This window comes from Brachycentrus maculatus, unplaced genomic scaffold, assembly GCF_059751285.1.
Source record: "Brachycentrus maculatus isolate JH-2025_06_01 unplaced genomic scaffold, ASM5975128v1 h1tg000637l, whole genome shotgun sequence".
NCBI lineage: Eukaryota > Metazoa > Arthropoda > Insecta > Trichoptera > Brachycentridae > Brachycentrus > Brachycentrus maculatus.
In genome coordinates, this window is record NW_028281373.1 from 267138 (window position 1) to 289793 (window position 22656).

The 22656-nt window shown below is 30.8% G+C and overlaps 1 protein-coding gene across 1 annotated transcript in view; it reads right to left on the minus strand.

Annotated features, from left to right (window-relative positions):
- Positions 1-13139: 13139 nt before the first annotated feature.
- Positions 13140-22656, minus strand: part of sif (guanine nucleotide exchange factor still life) — a 140891-nt gene continuing 131374 nt past the window's right edge. Inside the window, exons 33-41 of the mRNA XM_088274160.1 lie at positions 22303-22482; positions 21514-21651; positions 20607-20764; positions 19819-20006; positions 19440-19632; positions 18491-18695; positions 15414-15552; positions 13978-14371; positions 13140-13695 (exon numbers count right to left, since the gene is read on the minus strand). Of these exons, the coding sequence (XP_088130286.1) occupies positions 13288-13695; positions 13978-14371; positions 15414-15552; positions 18491-18695; positions 19440-19632; positions 19819-20006; positions 20607-20764; positions 21514-21651; positions 22303-22482 (2003 nt within the window). The 3' untranslated portion in view covers positions 13140-13287. The remainder of the gene's footprint in view (positions 13696-13977; positions 14372-15413; positions 15553-18490; positions 18696-19439; positions 19633-19818; positions 20007-20606; positions 20765-21513; positions 21652-22302; positions 22483-22656) is intronic.

A 22656-nucleotide genomic window follows, 5' to 3' on the forward strand; every position in this document is an offset into this window, starting at 1 on the left:
TGATCAAACTCGAAATACAGTGTACAAGAGTCACAAGAGACATCTATGGTCAGATGAGGAAAGCTCTTATTAAGCAGAAACTCATTCATTTGTATGTGAGGTCCGATTCCTGGATTATGTTTACATACTTGAGAAACGCTAGAAAACATCATTATTAATTTTTATTTAAGCTTATAATTGGACCAGTTAATTTATTTACATTTTGAGTTTGACCAAATACTTATTCACAAATCTGGAAATCCATTTTGTTTCCCATGTAGCAGTATGTTCATCCTGCGGTTATTCACTTAAGTCACCTGGGTCTCTTCAAATATATTCCAAGAATCTCTATCTAGGACTACACCGAGCCGACTGATGAAGGAGACTCGATGCGGTACCATACCCGGTAGGGTGTGGGTAGGATTCCGGTGACATTTATTGCTCTAACCCTTATCCGGACCCTATGGTGTATAGGGCATCGGATACGTCAAATTTAACAAAAACGTATTACACGATAATGTATATATAATTTAAGTCATAATAATATTTTTTATATCTACTCAATAAATTCATAAAATAAACATTTCAAATGTTGGATTCGTGAATTCGATGACTATTTAGTTTTTTTAGTTGATTAGTTGCCTTCTCATGCTAAAAAGTATTCAACAGCTTCCACATATTATGTCTACTAAATTGTATGTGTCTTGAAAGACTAATAAGGACATCCAAAAACATTAAATCGGATTTTTCCGAAAAAATCACTTGTTGGAGTTATATAATTGATTTATTTTGTGAGATCATGAGATATCGTTTCCATAAAAAATGTGTTCAAAACTATCGATAAGATTGTACTAATAAAAAATAAAAATATGCAAATACCATATATACCCATGACACTATCGTGGTGGCTCGCGTATTTGGCTCTATTTTTTTAATGTATTAGCAGAGACATTTAAAAAAAATAAGGAGTTGAATACATATTATTACTCTGCATATTTATGAAAACGCTATTATTTATTACCCAATAATTCAAAATAATATTACGTTGTTTACCAATATGAGCAGATGCGTGGAAGTGGAAGAGGCGAAGAATGTTTGCAAAGACAGGGTGGTGTGGGGTTCTATTCTCTCTGCCTACTCCTGCAGAGAATTAGTTAGTTTTTTAAATTCTTATAATGAAGAAGTTCGGATTGCACTTCCTGGTTATGAGCCTGTTACGACTTAGTTATCTCTTCTTCTTTTTAATGCCTTTTCACCCATGTTGGGAGTTATAGCCAGACTTAGTTACGACTATGGTCCATCTATCATCTACTCGAGGGGGTACTGAGCAATTCCAAATTCGGGTAATTCGAGGTCTATAAGGCCTTACCTGAAATCAGAATTAGACCACTCAATTCATTTCCAATAATTTTGCAGATCGGACATTATTCGTATCGTATTTAGCTATGGATTTTTTGTATGATCTCTCCTATTATTACGTGTAATGAGAAAATGCAGAAGGTATAGTTTTCCTGTTTCCATTTTTCATACAATAACTTGGATAATTATACCGATTGTGAATATTCTGACAACCTAAGAATTTCCTAATATTTAGAGAATGCCAAGCAACGCGCGGAACGTTTTTGTTACGTTTACAAAATCAATTCAATGAGTGGACGTACTGTTGATAAGAAAAAAAAACTATTTTACAGCCAGTGATTCCCAATTTTTTAAGTATCGTTTCAAAAACATTATTTTTCACTCTTTTGAAAAATAACTCGAGTCCTCCTTTCTATTACAATCAAAATCGACGAAGAATGCAAAAATATAGAAGACGGAAGAACGATATTTTTCCGTATAAAAAATATTGTAATTATTAATTAGAGTAAATAATTATTTTTGGATGCAGAGTACATGGCCTAGTTAATTGAATTACATTCTCATAGCGCGATTTGTGACCATCGGTCACAGCATCGTACATTAATATATTTCCATAATTCAAACCGATGTGAAACCACCACCCGCCTAAAATATTTCTAATTTTTCGTCAAATATTTTTAAACCTGAATTATAAGAATATAGGCAGAATGAGGGGGATTGAAAAGGCTGCATGTTGTCTTCACCCGTTTCCATTTTAACATCCAGACAGCCTTCATATTGTTGAACGCGGTGCCCGCAAGTTCTAAAAGGTACTTTTAGTTCTGTATAAAGTCTGAAATTTTCTGAAAGGCACCTATAGTTCAAGAACATTAAGATCCACGTATTGTAGTAAAAAATGTTGATAATTTCCAATTAGGTTTCTTAGAGATGAACCACGTTTTGTTTGTATGCATAACGTAATATAGAAAGTGTATTAAAACTGTGAATTTAAAAAAAAAAGTTGGACAACAGTAGTTTATCGAGTGGAAAGTTTGAAACAAGGTGGCAAATAAAAAACAGCGTCTGACGGCAGCTAATGGATGTTTGTTTTGATTGTCGCGCCGTGTGTGGGCTCCTAATGGGTACCGCGAGATGCCACCCTCTGCATACCGGCCACACTCTACTACCTACGCACTACGCATTACGCGTGCGCCGTTTGTATCTACATATGACCTATTTAACAAAAAATTTTAGTTATTTATATATATATATATATATATATATATATATATATATATATATATATATATATATATATATATATATATATATATATATATATATATATATATATATATATATATATATATATATATATATATATATTTATATATGGTACTGTATAGTCGTACTCGGTTATTACGAGCACGGTTATAGCGAGATCTCGGATATAACGAGGAAACGTTCGTTGAAATTTTGGTTTCTGGTTTTCTCCATACATTTATCCACGGTTATGACGAGCAACTTCTCGTCAATATCGTATTTTTATCTGAAAAAAAATAGAAACTGTGATCGTACGAATTTTGATGAAACTGTTACAATGGTTTTGTACTCAAGCAGCACAGGATTTTCCAATTTTTATAGGAAAACTTCGATCAATATTATTAACACTATATAATATTACCCTGGACTGGTCCCTGAAGCGCAGGAGTGATAAACTTGCCTTCATGTAAGTAACGATCAAGATAAGACAGCGTCAATACGATGCAGTGTCCTATCACCAGTGGGTGCGGATAAGGGTTAGAATAAGAAATAACACTTTGAAAAAAATAAGATTTTAAAGAATATTAAAATATGTCCAATTGGATGTTTTTGTAATTCATACAATGAAGTATGAATTAATTCAATTGATCATATTTAGCAAAACACAATGTTAAAAAAAAATCGAATGGTTTTTTTGAGGTTCAAATAAAACAATTTAAACATAATCAACGTTTGATATCATTTATTTTTCACATAATATTACAGTCCATGTAATTAAAAAATCATAAAAAAACTTAATATATGGATAATATAAATGAAAATTCAATCATTACTAATCAATACACAAGTCTTGGAAATTACAGGCATTGTAAGACATGTTTCTATTTGACAACCTTGGCACATTATACTTGAATAATCTATCTAATAACCCGCATACTGTTTTTGGAAAATTATTAATAAGAACGTTCTAGGTTGATTTGGAAGTGGAAAGAAATTTATAAAAGAGCAAATCATTTACCTATCCAAAAACATAATTTACAAATATTAGGCAAGGTTAAATAAACAATTTGTGAAAACAAAGCGAGCAAAAATGATTTTTAATATAACATGATCCTTCAGTCGCTAAAATTAGTTATTGAATATTTTGAGCGATTCACTTAATACAAAATAATTGAACAAATTGACAGTTTTTTGCCATATCTTACAATACCTGTAATACAAAAAATACATATTATTTTATAGTGCATAACTTTGGCATCGACATTTATGTGTGTTTATTTATTTATTGTAATTTTCTAATTCTTATTGTAGTGTGAATAAATATTAAATACCTAACTATTTATCATAATGGAATATCATGAATTTTTCTAAGTGGGAAAGAGAGAACTATTAAAAATATGAACCACATCGAGGCATTAAAGTTATTACCAAATACAGAGCTAATTGAGTGTTTAGTGTGTTAACACTTTTACATAAGAAGGAATATCTCTTGTCACGAGCATTCATAATTTTAATATATCTCTTAATAAAGTGCACAATATAGGTACATTCTTATATATGGTAATTAGTAATATATGAAAGTCAACTATCTGATTTCTCCTTTTTGTTTTCTTATTAATAAAAATCAATCTCGTTCTTTACTAGTACCTCCTCTATACGCATCGTACCGTCCTAACAATATCTTCTGTTGCACTTATTATCTAACTTCTAAATAATTGATTGTGAATAATTATCAATAATATGATAATGTGTATAACTACTGAACTCATTTTTTTAATAGACAATACAGAAAGAAATTTGTAAAGGTATATATGTAAATATCATAATAATCTCGTGATGAAAGATACATTACTGGTATAAACTAATTCACATAAACTCTTTCAAATGATAACATTTCATTGACTAGAATCTCTCTTGTAATAAATGTATAATAAATCCACAATAAGTAATAATATATAACAAATATGCCAATGTGGAGTAGTGTGCGAGAATACTTTGCAAAGCAAGTGCAATTTTACTGAAACAAATTAGTAAATTGGCATCGTCAGTATAAAAAATGGAACAAATAAAAGAATTAACTATTATAATATAATACTTAGATAGATTGTTATAATATTATACTTATATATGTATAATTAAGAGTGCCACGCCCATACAAAATATGTTACTATACAAAAGTCCTTACAAGGATTGGTAAGGTACAAGGGAAAGAACTTACAAATTATACGCATTTTTTTACCTATTTCGTTTATTTGTTGGGTTTTAATCCCGTAGGAGTGTCCTAGCCGTAAATGGAGGATTGTAATAATCATTAAATGTTACCCTGGGCAATGGTAAGTGAAAATGGAATTTCAGAATAATCAAATTGCCTTCACTAATAATGGCTTTTCATATAAATACCTACATAATATAATGATTGTTTGATGGCTGCATTAAATGCATGTATAAATTAGAAAACTGACCTTTTCTGTATCCCCAAACGCTAGACTTCATGGCCACACAGTGGTTCTCTAAACATATTTTTCATTCATGCTTCTTGTGTTGATCAGGCAATAATAAAAACTTATTCTTGCTCCTTTAAGGGCAGTAATTTTATTGATTTGTTATACAATAACTCTTAAAAAGCTGCAGATAACATTTAAAAAAACATATAAGGTTATTCGATTATCAGGTTTATACAAGATGTTTGACAAACAAAACCTCAATATATCATTTAGCAACATAGTATGTATATGTTAATAGTAAGTTATGCAATAGAAAAATTTCTTCAATTCTTATCTGGAAAATTATAACAAAAATTTGGTACATTGTGTTGATTATACATTGAAATCGACAGGTGCCGTAGCGTAGTTGGGTAGACCCTCCACCGCAAACTAGTCTCTCGGACTCGATTCCCGTTAATTTCAAAACAAATTAAAATATTTATTTGAGTAATGTGATGTTTACTCATTATTACTCATCTCTACTCATCCTTTTTCTCATCTGCAGACAATCCTCTAAATAGATGCTTCGAGGTCTAAGAAAAAGTAAATCAGATGAAAATATGTAACAACAAATATTTGTTTCTATTAATTCCGGCTTTCCAAATTCAAATCCAGTATACAGTTCGCCAATTGATTTATTTTCAAAAAGAATTTATGCTCGTCGATCTTCTTTTTCAATTACTAAATGTTATTTAAAATATAAACAGATTGAGATAGAGCATAATATTTAAACCTAATAAAAATATAAATATTCAGTAAATATTTATATTTACCTCTGTGCAAACTGCAACGAACTTAATTATTTCGAACACACCTTGGTTCATAATCTAAAATTTTCATATTTAGAACTAAAAATGCAAGTTGCTCGTGATCTGCATACCATCCTAAATTTGAATATTTCAGAAATTGCAGGAAAGTAATTAATTATAGCATTATGAACTGGATATTGCAGATGATTATAGAAATGCGAACCCATCAAATGGGCGCATTATTCAACCACCAGTAATATTTCCCTTTTTTTTTAAATTTGCTCCGCTGTCTTCTTCATTTAAGATGTTATTTTAATTTTTATTCTGTTCAGTTAATTTTATATTTTCAGATTATTTTTATTGTTTATAATGCACTTCATTCAGTATACTTATTTATTTTTTATATTTATTTACCTACGTTAATTATCGAATAACCTTATATAACATGTATGTATCGAATGCACATAGTAAACAATATAAATATTTTTGCGTGATGACAATTACTAATATTAGACTATAAGGATTGTTTTCACTTGCCTTGCAAAAAATAAACAAAAGCATATATAGTTGCATAGAGTAAGTTGTGTGGGATAAGAACACTTATACACATATTTATGTACCACAGCAGGGTGGAGATTTTTTGGGGTAATATTTAGATATAACCTACATTTAATAAATTATAATATCGATTTGATTTATGATGGTTGGAATCTCACACTTCAATAAAAATGATCAATATCCTTTTTTTATTAAATCTAACAAAGATAGAAATATGTATCATTAAGTAAAGATTTTGTTTCTAACTGTAACTACTTAAAAATAAATAAAATATGTATGTATATTGTTAAAATTACTATGACAAGTAGACAAATTACTTACATACAAAAAATTAGGTTCCTACTTACAATATATTGTTTTATACCATTTCATCCCGACACTGATTAGTTGTGACTATGTAAATAGTTCATAGTCTTTGGAAAAGGAGACTCGTTCTTATCATTATGGGCAGATAGTGCATACATTATAAAAGAAGCAACAAAATAATATATCAAACATTACATAAAACATTTAATAAAAAATTTAAATACAAAACTTGTACATTTAAAAGTAACTGGATTGAAAATTTATCCGTGGATGTGTATTTTATTGAAAATATAGTTGGATTGGTACAAAGCACGACTTGCATAGATTAAAGATAATATTTTTAATAAAAAAACAATAAAAAAACTAAGAAAAATGTGCATAAGTTTAGCTCATATCGCTCACTCCTTTCAAGAACGTCATAAATCAAAAATCGTCAATTTTCAGTTGTGCATGTTTTCGGAATGCCCAGAAAATGTACTATATCCCAGCAAAAGAGGCATATTTTTAACATAATATTTACCCGCTACAGGGCACAAAATGTTGTTTTTGCATTTTGAAGAAAATGTATTGTTTAATTATTTTTATAAATAAATTAAATATTTTTCAAATGTAGAAAAAACCTTCAGGTTTTACCTAAAAAGATCTGTTGCACGGTAAAGAGTTCAATAAGTGGCTTGATATTTATTTTTAAAACATTGTGTTTTATTTTTAAACTTTAAAATCGTTCTCCTGAAAAATCAAGTATTTTGATTTATGACGTTCTTGAAAGGAGTGAGCGATATGTATCACTACATTAGTATGGTATTGTGTGTTAACATATTATAGTTATGCACCGCAGTATTACTGTAATACTTTTTGATTTTTAAGATTTATTTTTTAATTATTCAATTACCATTTAATAAAAAAAATCTACAGGCATCACGTACCCAATATCACTGATAAAAAATATTCGGAAGGTATTCAAATATCAAGTTAATCGATAAATCATTCAATTTAATAAGGAGGTAGATTAGAAAATGTTAGATAAATAAAGATACAAGTACACGTTACAGCCAAGTCATTCGAGAAAATGCAAACCGATAGTGGAGTGAGCATGCCATACTGTTTGGTACATTCAGGTACACATCTCCCGCTCATTGTCGTCTTACAATGACCTTTTACTTGGCTTACCACAATACATGGTAAAATCTCTTCAGAATGATTTGACAGTACTAAAAATAATTTTAAATCTTACAAATTAATAGCTTTCAGGAACCGGCGAATTGAGTTAATTTAATTCAAATAAATAATTGGAGTCATATTCTACCATCGCACACATCTTTATTATTTATTATAATTTATTTACCATATTTTGTTGTTATTCTTGCCACATTATATTTTGTATTTTAAAGTAGGTACCTATCTATAAATAATACTAACCGAGATAGCCATCGTCCTTACTCGAGTACAAATGATTTTGCGCACACCTTGTCATCGAATCTGCCAACTTGAATTGATTTGATCATTTATCTACATATAATTAACGGACTAGGATTATACCCTAACCTTACCTTGAATAAACCAATACTTCATGGTGTTTATAATTATAATGATTTGTATCCATCAATTCTCTGAATATTGAAGATAAATAAAGTTAGGTAAAGAGGATTAATAATTTAATGTACTAATTATAAATATACTGAGACCAGCAATTTGAGAACATATGGACCCAATTTAATAACAAGTTAAAATTAATCTATTATCGTTAATTATATAAAGGAAAGGAAATAATTATCTTAAAGGTAATGATTAAATTGTGTAACAATCATAAATATAGAACCAAATTACAAAATATTACACTTATAATCGTAAAACGAAACATATCTACAACGATAAAACTTGATACTTTTCCAGAAATAAGTTTAATTCATAACATGTATGCATAACATCTCACCATTTAAGTGTTTATCTTCAAATTGTTGTTAATAAAAACTTAAATAAATTAAAGGTCATGGTACTCAAAATCAAAAATACAAAGATATAAACTGTTTATTGGTTCAATAATAGAATTTGAAGCATGCTGGTCAACAGATGCCGAGAAAATTGATTAACATGATGCCTAATAGATGGAAGACAAATCTTAGGTTCAAAGTACTTATTGGCATTCATTTCTATGGCGAAATATAGCAACAAGATAAAAATCTCACTTTTTATGAGAATATAAACAAAATAAATAATTACACCGAACCAACCATTCATAAATATACATACAGCTACGTATCATAATGCAATTCAAATGATGGATACAATTACCAGACGAGTGTTGAGAACACACACAAATAAAGATCAATAAGGCAACTTAAGAAATGAATAAATACATAGTAGTCGGTCAGCTTATGATAAGTTGTATAATGTATGTAATATGGAAGGTGATGGTGACAATGGCGGCTGGATGGTTGAAGCGCACGGGCGAGCGGCAACAGAAAGGAAGCAATGAACAGAGTTAGCGGTGGTCGGGCTCGAGAGATTTGCGGCTGGCGCCGGAGGCAGACTGTTGGCCGGGCCTTTGGCTCCGAGGTAAGGTAGTGGAAGTCGCGCCCGATTCCCCCATCATGTCTCGTGGTTTCCACACGGGCGAACCTACAACACACCAAACACCCAACTCTTTAGTCTTGTCATTTTAAATTCATTTAAATGTTTTAACTAGCAGTGCCAATATTTTCAAAAGTGAAAACAATTAGAGCATTTACCACATTTAGGGGCGTTGCTAATATTTTTTCATAATTCAAATCTAATAAGACATTAAAATCTTACTAGATATTGAAAAAGAGTTAAATGTTTGCTGATTGGTATTCCTTATTTTCCTTTTGAACTTTCAACATTATAAGAAGGATAGATGAATGTAAAAATAAGTCCATGTCCGGATGGGGGGTTAGAAATTGTTAATAATGAAATTTAACGCATAACTCTTCACTATATTTTATCAAATAGAATCCTACAAGCTTGTAGGATTGACATTTTATTGATTTTCATAATATTGAAATATAATATTTTTAAAAGAACAACCGAACACAAATAAGTAATCAACTAAATCAGTACAAAAGTTTATTTGTAATTGTTCGCAGAATGTGTGTAAACCAACGGACAATCTGGAATATGTTTGTAGTTGATGTTCATAATATATAAGTATTCGAAATAATATGGTTAGCACATATACAAAAAATTTAGTTTTTAAAAGCATGGTTGACAGATGTTTATTAAGATTAATTGTGCTGCTGCTAATTAAAATAAAAGACACACAAATGATTATTTTGTTCATTCCTTACATATACATTAAATTTTAGATTTTTTTCAAAGCGCAGTCTCGTTCTATTGAAATAAATTAAATGCTTAGTAAACACCTAGATGACAACAATTAAATAACTAATAATTAAAATAATGCCGTTAGCAATACCTTACTAGTATGAACAGTAATAAGGGATGAAGTGAGTGCAGACTTTGGATATTGCGGATAAACTATAAACATTTGCACACTTAGTGATATTTTTATTGCTAGTAAGTTTTAGAAGTGTCAAAGATACAAGGTAATTACAAATTGAAATTGTGCAATAGGTAATCAGTGTTGTAAATTATTAAAATAATTATTCAATAAATATCTTATGAAGATACTTGTTAAAGTGGATTTAAAAAAAATAACACAAAATATTAATTTTCAAATATCCATTAGTATGTTACAAGGAAAAAACTCACAGTTTTTATCAGACCTAAATTTCATTCAAATGTTGCAAAAAAATGTATACTGATTGATTGTTACATTAAAAATATATTATTGTATGTCATATTAACTTTAATGAATTTTTCTTGCAGGCCCTTTTAATTATTGGACGTGAATTTGGTTGACACCTTAAAATTATAATGTGCGTTGAAGGAAATTATTATAAATGAATCATTATGTAGGTGATGTGTGTAGCTCTCACTCATTTTGGTATGGATTACTACCATGCAATGAATAAACTTACTTGTATATTATAGTAGTTATTTTTAATAATTCTACATTGTCTACATATATTTTTACAGACATATATCAAATACCATAGTCACAATACTTCCTACAATAGTGCATAATATGTGCATATAAACTAAGTTCTTAGTTTAGTAGTCCTAGGACATAGTAATAGGTGTATAATATATCCGATGAGATATGAAAAAGTTAATTCATATTTTATTGCAAGGTAATTGCAGATTTTGTCCACAGAATACCTTCTTATATTTTTTCAGTTAATCCGTCTTTAGTGTTTTTGAAATTACATCCTTAAATTAAATAATTTATTGAGGAAGAATCCATTGATGTATCATAAGTAAAGAGGTTATAAAGGATGATATTATAAGTTTATTTGAGAACAGAAATGATATTTATCTAGGAAGGAAGTATGCATACAAAACATGTATACAAACCAGAACAGTATTAGGGTGAATATTTTCAAATAAAAAAATCATAATAAATGTCTAAAATAAGAAGTCAAAATTTTGTCAAAAATAATAATCAAAAATAAGAAGTAAATGAGTATCGGATCATTTAAAGATTACTAAGAGTTGCAATATTTAATTCATTACGTACATCACACTATTTTTTTAAGATAAAACTTTTTTGTTTCTACAAATAATATAAGCTGTAAATATGCATTAATTTAAATATTTACTAGACTGGATTCTATCGACTCTAAGTTAGGCATTTTTATCTATTATACATAAAAACCTAATCTTTATCTAATTGAAAATTGGTGTAGATGATGAAATATTATCACAATAATAAAATTAAAAACTACATACTTTAATATTTCAACATGGAAAGTTGATAAATATTCACTTAATAACAAAAAATGTAGTATACTAAATCTACAATAATTACATAGTAGAATAAGATAATTCTGAATACTCTAATTAACTAATATGTATAAATATGTATATCGGTATAATTTCAATCTAAATCAATAGGTATATTGCTTATTAATATCAATGTACCAGTTCGACCCAGAAACTGCAAAAAGGGAATAAAATGTTTTTACAATACTTTAAGTATGTAAAATATCTTTATACATTTTACCCTCAAGGGAAAGTCACCAAGATTTATTTTATCTAAACAAAGACAAATAATTTTGTTACCTAGATATGTGAAAGTGAGAGGATTTACAGTGGTTATAATATTTTTAGGTAACGTCAAGAGAGATCCAGTTGATTTTATTTGTTACTTCAAAGTCTGACAAAGGTTTTGTCTTTAGTTGTTGATTTGCATTGAATAGTTAAATAAATATAATGTTACATGTAAAACCAGAATTGGGAAAAGTAAAAGTCATTTTAAAAACCCCATTAATATGTACCTTCATACCATATATTTTTCAAATGACCATGTACATTTATAAAGTCTACTTTTTAGTAAATGTATGTTAAGAGAAATATAGTCAAATGAGCTTCTCAAAGTAAAACTAAACTATAATATTTTAATTTTAATAAAAATCTAAAATGTTTCGATGGATATTGATTGATAAACGATTTCTAATAATATTCAGTTTGTAGCTTAAAAGAAAGCTATGTTCCTATTTATTAATATTAAATATTGGTATACAGATGTATTTTATATCAATCACTAACTGTTGGATAAAAGTCATTATTAGCTTATTAAATATAAACACCGATTTTTAATACACGTACTGGTTTGATCATCCCTAAGATCTCGGTAACAACTTACGATAAAGTCAGTATGGTGAAAAAGTTGATATTTCATTTAATAAACTGAACTTTCAACAAGAATTTACAGTTGATTAATTATTCAGTTAGCATCAAAAGGTTGACACCATGAAAATTAAACTAAAATAACATGTGCAACATTATTTATACAGGTATATATTAATAAAGGAAGTGGTAATTTTTAAGACAATTTGCATAATTTATTCTAAAATGGTTTCTTGTTTTAATATTCTGAAATACTTTTGATTTCAAATATGCAGATTATGTGACGATTTTCATATATACTATATGTAAACTTTATAGGAAACATAGAATATGTATCATGTATGTTACATGGCAAGTTTTATTATGATTAATATTTATTATTATGACATAACATTATAGTATTTCCTATGAGTTAACTTAATACAGAGTAAAAGATGCATACAAAAATTAGGAAGAGATTACCCATTTAATATAAAATTTAAAATAACTATAAGATGTGTTGCAACCAAAGTTCCTTAAAAATAATTTATATTGATGAATTATATAAATGTGAAATAAATATACAATGGTGCTTTTAGACAGAATCATCAGAAAGAATAATGTGGAAGACAAAATACTAAAAGTTTTCTGACATAGTACATATAATAGAATTGAGTACTGTATTTTATACAAACTCAGTGCAAAAAAAGGTGCGATATGAGTACTTACTGAAGTATTTAAAAGTGTATCTCTTCAGTATCTGACTGATCACACGAATAATCTCTCAAGCAGAAATGTTCATTAGTAGGCTCATAATTTAATGTTTCTACACTGCTGCGGTCTGAGAAGGAGAGCTGTTTATTACACAAAGCCAGTTTTTTTTTAATCCTGTGCGAACGAATTTTGTTCGCACTAGCTTTATGTTAGGAAATTTTACCTTGCTTCTTATTTGATAGGTAGCATTGAACGCATGTTGCTTTTTCAACCACCTTTGCGATGGATTCTGTGGATTTTGAAACGACAATGCCAAGTTTGTGAGCTTTGTCTTCATATCCTGACATAGGTGAAAAGTGCGAAGCTCTATCCAGAGAATTAGTGCCAAGTTTTGCTAATTTGTCCTGCGAAGCGGTGGAGTACCTTCTGCCCAGATTGGGAGACTTACTAGGAGACCGATCTGCACTGATCTGAGGGGACTTGGATCTCATTATACTTTTCTTAATAACCGGTTTCAATGGAGATTTAGAGCGCTCCATTCCGTTAGCGGGAGATTTGGAGCGTTGTGGGGATTTTGACCCATCTATACTATTTCGTGGGGATTTTCCACTTTTGTTCTTTTGCAAAGTTTTATTATTTGGTTTAGGAGATACATCTCTCGATTTAGGATTTTTAGGTGACCTAGATCTATCATTTTCAATGCTTTGGGATCTATTGCGTTCAATGCTTCCTCTAGATTTCTCTTTATCAATGCTTCCTTTTGGAGATTTATCTCTGCTGATGGTGCTCTTTTTGGGTGATTTGTCTAAATTTCTTTTGGGAGATCTATCTCGGTCTATACTTCCTTTAGGTGATTTATCCATATTTAGAATTCCTCGCGGAGATTTTTCAAAGTCAACACTGCCTTTAGGAGATCTATCCCTATCGATACTACCTCTCGGGGATATATCTAAACTATTTTTGGTTGATTTTAAACTACTCCTTCTAGGGGATTTGTGAATGATGACCTTTGTCACGCAATCCTTGTTGTCGAAATAGCTTCCGTTAAATGCTCTGTTGTCATGCAAAGTATTGTAGTCAATATTTCCTCCACTATAAGATTTCATAACTTTATGGTCCGGTGACAGTGTGGCACTGAGCTTCCTGCAATCGGGAGAGGATCTAAGCGAGGGTGAAGAATGTTGCTTACCTAAGTCCTTCACCAGAATGGGATGGTACGTGGCGGGTTGGTGCGAGGATTGTATGAGACGTGCTTGACTGCCAGTGCTTCCTGCACTCAGCGTTGATGTAGTACTATAATTTACACAAAACCATTTGTCAATTTTAAATTATATAAAATGAAATAATAAAAAAATGGAATAAAAATAAATATTACAAAAAATGCATCATTATTTTTTTTAAATGTCTCATTACCACTAATAATTTCCAGCGTAAAGATAATAAACAATACAAATCGACCATAAATCAATATTTGTACAACATTTACTACATATTTGGTTATTCAATAAACATGAGAGTGCTAAAAATAAGTAGGGTTGATCAAGTTACATATGGAGAGGATTTCAGACGGACATGGAAATCTCCTAAACTTATGATCATCATCAAGAGGTGGAGAGTCATTGTCTTGTGTAAATACTAAGATATGAACGGTATCACCCTCTTCAAATAATTATGATATGAAATATTGAGGGTAGGAGATTTCAATCATGAATAAGTAATATTAGAGTATAGTGCAAAAGAAAAAACAGAATCAAAAGCTTGTTTTATATATTGTATATACATACAGATGGGAAACTATGGGTATGAATAACTAATGGTCAACCTCCAAAACTGGATAGGCACTAAGAATAAACGATAAAAACATATTTTCATTTGATAATTATCTATATTACCTTTACCTGTACTGTGTTTTTACCACACATTAGTTTCCATATTGTTTTCATGATACATATATTATAGGTGACTTAAAATAGATAAACTGACTTTCAATAGGGAATGTGAACATTCCACAAATGTGAATGTACATACATGCACATGAAGTGATCACTTACGGGAGCTGGTGACAGGTAGTAAGCCCATCCCTTCTGATAAACAAAATAATTAGTCTGTGTTGAGACATCTACAATGTATCCTCAGAGAAAAATAATTAGTACTTGCATTAAAAGATTTTGATACAAATACTCAAAATAATTATTAATAATATTTTTTCCTAATAAATGTTAATGTTTGAAGATTACTGCTTATTATTATTGTTAATATTATCTATTTATTTCCAGTCAGTAAAGAAATGATTTCATTCACATTTTTTGATTTAGTTAAATAATTGAAATATTACCTTAAGGTAAGATGGTTAGGTGTCTTTCCCAACCCTTTCTTGTGTGTCACGACCGCCGCCTGCGAATCTTCTTCCCCTTCAGACTTGGTTCCCGGATCAGAGCGTTCCAACTCCACCGTAGTTCTTTTGGGCATTGGTTCTGCGAGTAATTTTAAAATTTTAAAAATCAATATGAACAAACAAACATCATATTACAGTCCCAGTTGTAATATCCATTAACTAGAAGCATAGTTACTTAGTTGTAAACGGCTAAAAAGATGTGATGACCAAATAAAAAGTTGTGTAATTTATTTTCAAATCAATTTTACACTGCAAATGTGGTCGTGCAGATTAAATACATACATTTTTAAGATCATAGTGCTGGCGGAAGTATTTATATTGTTATTTTTATTACTTTCTAATTATACTCTTTTTTTATTAATATACCGTAAAGTGGGTATACATTGCACAAAAATACTGCATTTTTTCAAAAAATTGTCTATTCAGATCAGGTTTTTTACTTTTTCTGAGGTTTTAACTATTGCAATGTAATAACACATATACCTGTAACATGTCTGATACGTTTTTAAATTTTTATCTATTTCGCCTGTATTTTTTTTTAATATTTATATTTTGGTGCAAAGTATCCCGGGGTAAAGTACAACTTTGCACCATGATATTTTCTCTACACTTTTCGTACTAGAATCCAAATTTATGCAAAGTAAAGGCTATCCTACAAGTTTTGTTGCACCTTATGAAGGGTTTTGGCTCACAGTTCACTAAATGCAGATTATAATATTGTATAATTATGAAAAAATAAGACACTTGATAGAATTTTTTTTTTAAAAATATTGAAAAATCTAACAAAAATGTCTTTTTTTTCAATACTGAACGTTTAAAATTATATAAAATAAAAGGTGGACATTTAAAACATATCGTACTACATAGGTAATAGGAATTAAAATTAAATTAGGTCTTAATATGGTCAAGTTCCGGGACGATAAAGAAACCTCTTTTGGATTGCATTTTCGGTTCTTTTATGGAACCCGCTACATCCTTCCAAGAATATTGAAGAAATTCATCCTTCATCGGCCACTTCCACGATTTGAGACTCGCCTGCATGGATTTAACAGCTCTGTCTTTCTTTATTTCCAAAATCTGTCCCGGAAATTTTTCTCCTTCATAATGAAATACGACATATTCTCCCACCTTCTTTTTTACTGGTCCTAATGAAACGGAAGAACAAATACGATAACTGGTTTGAGTTATCGTTTTTGTTCTTCTCCCTCTTCCTGAAAGCTTCCGTGTGAACTATAATCAGTTAATGCTAGATATGCTGGAAGTTTCGATGCGGAAGGTGGGATCATTGATGTAGTTGGTTCAGGTAGCATTTGTGTCTCGTCAACGTTCATTTCGACATTTGGATCGTGAGCAATGCTCTTACCTGGTTCTATCGGTACCGTTTTCCTGCGTTTTAAGACTGAATTCTTTGGGTTGAATCTGTTTTCTTCCAAAAACTGTTGAAAACTCTGGCGCACGTCATCGTCATACGCTTTTAATGGCAACCGATTAAGCAACTGACTAGTTTTAGCAACAGTCAAGGTTTTATGTCTTTGCAAAAATGATCTTATCCATTCAGAGCCTGGTACGTTGTTCTTTAATATTCGTACTCTTCTGCCAAATCTATCCAAATAGGCTATTAGAATGTAGCAAATGTTAAAAACACTCACTGGGAAACCGTACTCACTCATGTCTACTATGCAGTTTACGAAGGATTGCTCTTCGCCCTTGTCACATATCGGAGGTTTTCCAACAGGTTTTGTGTGCTGACCTTTGAGCTTATAGTTAATAGTCCTTCTGGGGATTTTCTTCAGCCTTTCTTTGAGTGATTGTACCATTTCGAATGGCCTCCAAACACTGCTCCACTCTCTTCGGTGTAAAATCGCAGTATCGTCTGGCATAAGGCCGCTGTTCGTGTGTTCTTGACATTTTTGAAAAAAATATACCATCAGAAATTAAGTAAGTACACAAAACCTATAGATATTTAGCAAACATGTCAAGTTGTACTAGCTGTTTTAAGACTTTTCATCAAATTAATTAACTATGGCCTTTTGTGGATACTTTGCACTTGGTGCAATGTTACCCCAAATGTGGTCAATACAAGTCAGTTCTTAAAAAAATATTATTTTTACATAAACTTGACAACGTAACTAAAAAATACAGCATTTGAGAAAAGCAGGGCCTACCTACCTACGATTTAGAGACCACTCACTTGTTGTAACTAGTTTCAGTATACTGATTCCACTGGATTTTTTCGGACACAATTTTCAGACAGAAAACTTTCTTTACGTTCGGACAGGAAAAACGCATTGAAGCAATAGCGACCGACTGTTACTTCTGTAAACTAAAAAGTAGATTGAAGTGCCATCTATCAGAAACAATAGAAAGTAGAATGAAAAATGACATGTATCAGAGATGACCAGCTCTACAATTTCTTTACAGAAGGTGGTGCAAAGTATCACCCATGGTGCAAAGTATACCCACTTTACGGTAAATCAAAACACAACTCATTCTACCAAATTTAACAAATTTTTGAAACAGCTGTTTTGCATTGCAATAGAATCGTCGATTTGATTAATATGTTTATTATTTTATAAAACATAATACTTGTATTCTTACTATAAACACAGATGTTTAATTTATCGTTTAATAGTCCTAAATGGCTCACTTTATTTAATTGACTTTTAATTTTATCTTAATGCTGTAAGTAGCAATTACTAAGCAAAACTTTGGAACTGTGAAAAGTACAGTAATATTTTTAATTTGAATGTGTTACAAGTCAGAAAAATTAATGTCATTATTGAGACTTAAAAATAGTAAAATATATAAAAAGAACATGAATTAAAAAAACTTCAATATGAATTATGATTTTCAGTCGAAGTTAATTTTAGGCATGTTTGCTATGTAATAATATATTATACAACTAACATTTCAGTCATCCTTGCAAGACCCTTCTCCAGGATACAAAAAAGTGTATAAAAAAAATAATAATAATAATAAATAGTTTGAGGCAATTTTATCAGCTGGAAAAAATATACCGGCAGAATCTCCTAGAGTTTTGCTGCGACTTCTGAAGCTATCCTGGTGGGAGAGTGGTTGAATGGTGGTTTCCGGAACCTCAGCATCCTGGGAGTTGCCTCTCGACAGGCTCTCGCACTCGATGTTCCCGGCGGAGTGCCTCTGACCCGGCTGCTTGCATTTTTTGGTCTTGCCCAGTGTGTGAGAACCTTGCGCTACGTGCACCTGTTAGTTACATGCAAGGTTAGTTGAAAAAAAGCTGGGCACATTGATCGTCCAGTTAACTAGCAGACACTACCAAAAAAACTTCAAATAATCATAGTAAAAAAGATTAACATTATTTTTTATCAATTCATTAGGGACTCCTATAAACTTATCAGCATTGAGATTATTTTTGTGGTACTTTGGAGGCAGCTGAGTATTAAATCAGACGGAATTGCGCCAATGCCGATGTAGCAGTGTTGGTCAACATTTTGATAAACAAAGCAATCTGTGTTATTTTTTTAAATCAAAAAGTCGAATTTAAAACACATAATTTTAAAAGTTATGATGTTTATAATTGGGTATATGATGTGTATATATCTAAATTTTAATCCAACCTTATTTTGGATATAATATAAAAAATGTCTAGCCTCCCATCAGTAGATATTGGAAAGACTAACAACGCATGAAAAAATTATGTAAGTGTGGGTGTGAGTGTGTGAATAGTGTTATAGATGTAGCATATTCTATTGTTTGCATGCTGGGTGTAGTGGGTGTTCTGACGAAGAGACGGACACATCTCAAATTCGGAAGACAAAGTCCTCTATAACTGGTTATTATACTAACATAACTAACGATTTGCTTAAATAAATAAGTATTTAAAACATTAAACAAACGTGTGTTTAATTAATAATGTAATAAAATTCAGTTCCACTACGGAATGTAAGTAGACAGCCTTAATGTAATGGTAAGAAAGTGCGAGTTCACCTGTTGCTGTTTTGGTCTGTCCAGAGTGTGACTGGAATGGTGCGAGTCCTTGTGCGACGAAATGACTCCCATACTGGCGAGAGTGCCCATCGCTCCCGTCAACCCTTTGGTGGAGGGAATGGACATGTTACGAACACTCTCCCTGATAATCTGACGAATAGTCTTCAGGAACGCATTGCGGAAGTCGGCCGTACTACAGAAAAAAAAATTTATCAACAATAAAGCATTGTCACTCGGGACTCATTACAACTATACTAATGCTCCGAGACTACATGCTTGGAACAGAAATCGCAAGCTGGGCGATAGAACCAGACAAATAATATCAGCTACACCCAGAAGGGATGGTCGGTAACATGATTGTACAGTGGCGATTACTCACCTATTTGAGAGAACATAGACTTTTTCAGATCTACGTTGCAGTTGTGACCTGAGATGAATAAGCTCCCAAAGGAAATGACTGTCCACATCTTTAGCAGAGGAAGCTCTAACCTGCACCTCAGTTACGGGAATGAGGACTTGATACCTTATTATTTCTACCTCATTAGAGTTGCTCTTAGAAGAAACACCCTGCAAACAAAAAAAAATGTATTAACTTTCAATCTACACGATTCATGAAAACACTATTCTTCCAGTAACATTAAAGTATGAGGAAAATTTGTTTTTTTGTTGTTTTTATCACAGTATTATAGGTGTGTTCAAATCTTTCAAAACACTCATACAAAATTGAAGGTTCTATTTACATTGATTCATAAAAATTAATGTCCAGATTTCACAATTCCTCCACAAAAAACTAATTTATTTGTAAGATCGGGCCTTCAATAATTTAAGCGAAAATACATAGGTATGCAAAATTTCAGATCTATTCTAAGAAAGAGGAGGTGGAATGCAATTGTGATAATTTTTGGGAGATATGATGATACCACGATGTCAAACTAAATTTAAAATTTTGCCAAAACCAGCTTAGTTTTGCTTAGTATGACATAAATTCAGAGAACTTAAAGAAATAGACTTAAAAAAAATTAAATACACTAATTTATATGTGTACATATTCAAATTTTAATTTCCCTAGAGAAATTTTATTGGATAAAAATTAGTCAATTGTCGGAAGACGGGAGAGATATTGCAATAAAATTAATGTTTATTAATTTTGTAAGAAAAAATACAAACCATTAGTTTTTTCTTTTGTCTCAGTCTTTCTTTACACAGGAATACAACAGCTGACTTAAAAACGAAGCACATAGCGTGTAATTCTAATCCTTTTTTAATTTTACCAAGGAAATCAGAAATATTAAGCCATTCTACACCTCCATAATACAGCAAATCTCCTAAAATCAAGTATAATAAATTATTGAAATAAAATATAATTGCTAAAATAGATAATTTCAGATAATTTATAAATAGCATGATATTGACTGTTGAATATAACATATCGCTCACTCCTTTCAAGAACGTCATAAATCAAAAATCGTGATTTTTCAGTTGTGCATGTTTTCGGAATGCCCATAAAATGTACTATATTCTAGCAAAAGAGGCATATTTTTAACTTAATATTTACCCGCTACAGGCCAGAAAATGTTCTTGCATTTTAAAGAAAAGGTATTGTTTAATTATTTTTTTAAATAAACTAAATATTTTTCAAATGGAGAAAAAACCTTCAGGTTTTACTTAAAATGATCTGTTGCACACTAAAACATTCAATAAGTGGCTTGATATTTATTTTTATTACATTGTGTTATATTTTTAACTTTAAAAACGTTCTCCTGAAAAATCAAGTTTTTTGATTTATGACGTTCTTGAAAGGAGTGAGCGATATGGCAAACTAGAAAGTCAAATGTATAATTTGAGTCGGGAAGTTATCTCATGGTAGATATGTTTTTCAGTAATTTCATTAGTTGATTCGGCAGTCACAGATATGTATCTCAACAATGGCACCAACAGTCAATGTATGGAGGATAAATGCTTTAAGTTGCTCTGGTACCAAATATATAATATAATAAAGAGTTGATAAAAATATCTATGTAAAAATCTGTAGCTATTGTAACTATTGGATAATGACTATTTCCATTATTTTTACCTGGACTTAAGTCTATAGGTTGCTTGCAAGACTTTTGATGTTGCCTAAATAGATGATCAAATATTGCCCCATATTCTTCGTGAATTCGTTGCATTTCGTTGATATGTTCAGCGACCTTTTCCATTCCCTTGAGCGCTTCTGCAAATTAATAATGAAGTAGTATTATTTCAATATAATAATTCTATAAAGTATTTTGAAAAATCCTACTTTTATATGGGCTCAGTAAAAAGTTTAAACACCCTATGCAGTTGGGCGAGAAAATAAAATTACTAGCTGATGTGCCATTTCAAATTCTATTTTTGGTTTATCTCATCTAAAATTCACCATTAAACTATTACTTTTATCACAATCAACCCTAAAGGGAACATATTTAGAGAATAACTTATTACTTCTTCTAACCCTTATCTTTGGTGCAAAGGGCGCTGCATCACATTAACGAGTTTTCCTTGAACATTAATTACGTATAAGGGCAAGGTGATAGTCCTGGACTTGGGGTACCAGACCAGGGTGATATAAATTAAAAAATATACAAATGGAAGATTACTATCATACTCCAAACTCTAAGAGCCTTCAATTGATTTTTTTTTGGTAAGAGCAAACTTACCAAATACTTAATTTTTCACATATTTCTCATATCATTTATGTATTTCACCAAATTTTCAGCGAAAATGTGTTCAGTCAAAAAGAAAGAATAATGCTTGTAAAAAAAATGTGTCGATAATACAAGTGATCTCAAAAAGTAGAACAGTTGCTTCAATTTGAAGTGGAGCATTGAAGCTCTGGGATTACCAATTAAGTGTGCATGTTCATCACAGCTGGGATCAGTCAAATTTCTCAGCTGCTGCAGAAGTAACGGGTATTTGAGGATTCGCTGGATAGGCTTGATGAGGTAGGATTCCAGGGTGCTGGAGTGTTGCTGGCGAGGGTTCCGAGCTGCCAGGAACTCTTGGAGCGCTTGGTTTCCTTCATCTGGTTTCAAAAGAAAATATCAAAACAAAAGATGGTCGGATTTTGTTGCTATAGAAAAAACGATAACTGAATCATAGAGCAGAGGGAATAATAAATTTTATTCAGTAAAAATATCGCTTTAAATTTACATTGAGAAAGAATCAATTATGAGATTAAAAGGGGGAGTTGGATCTG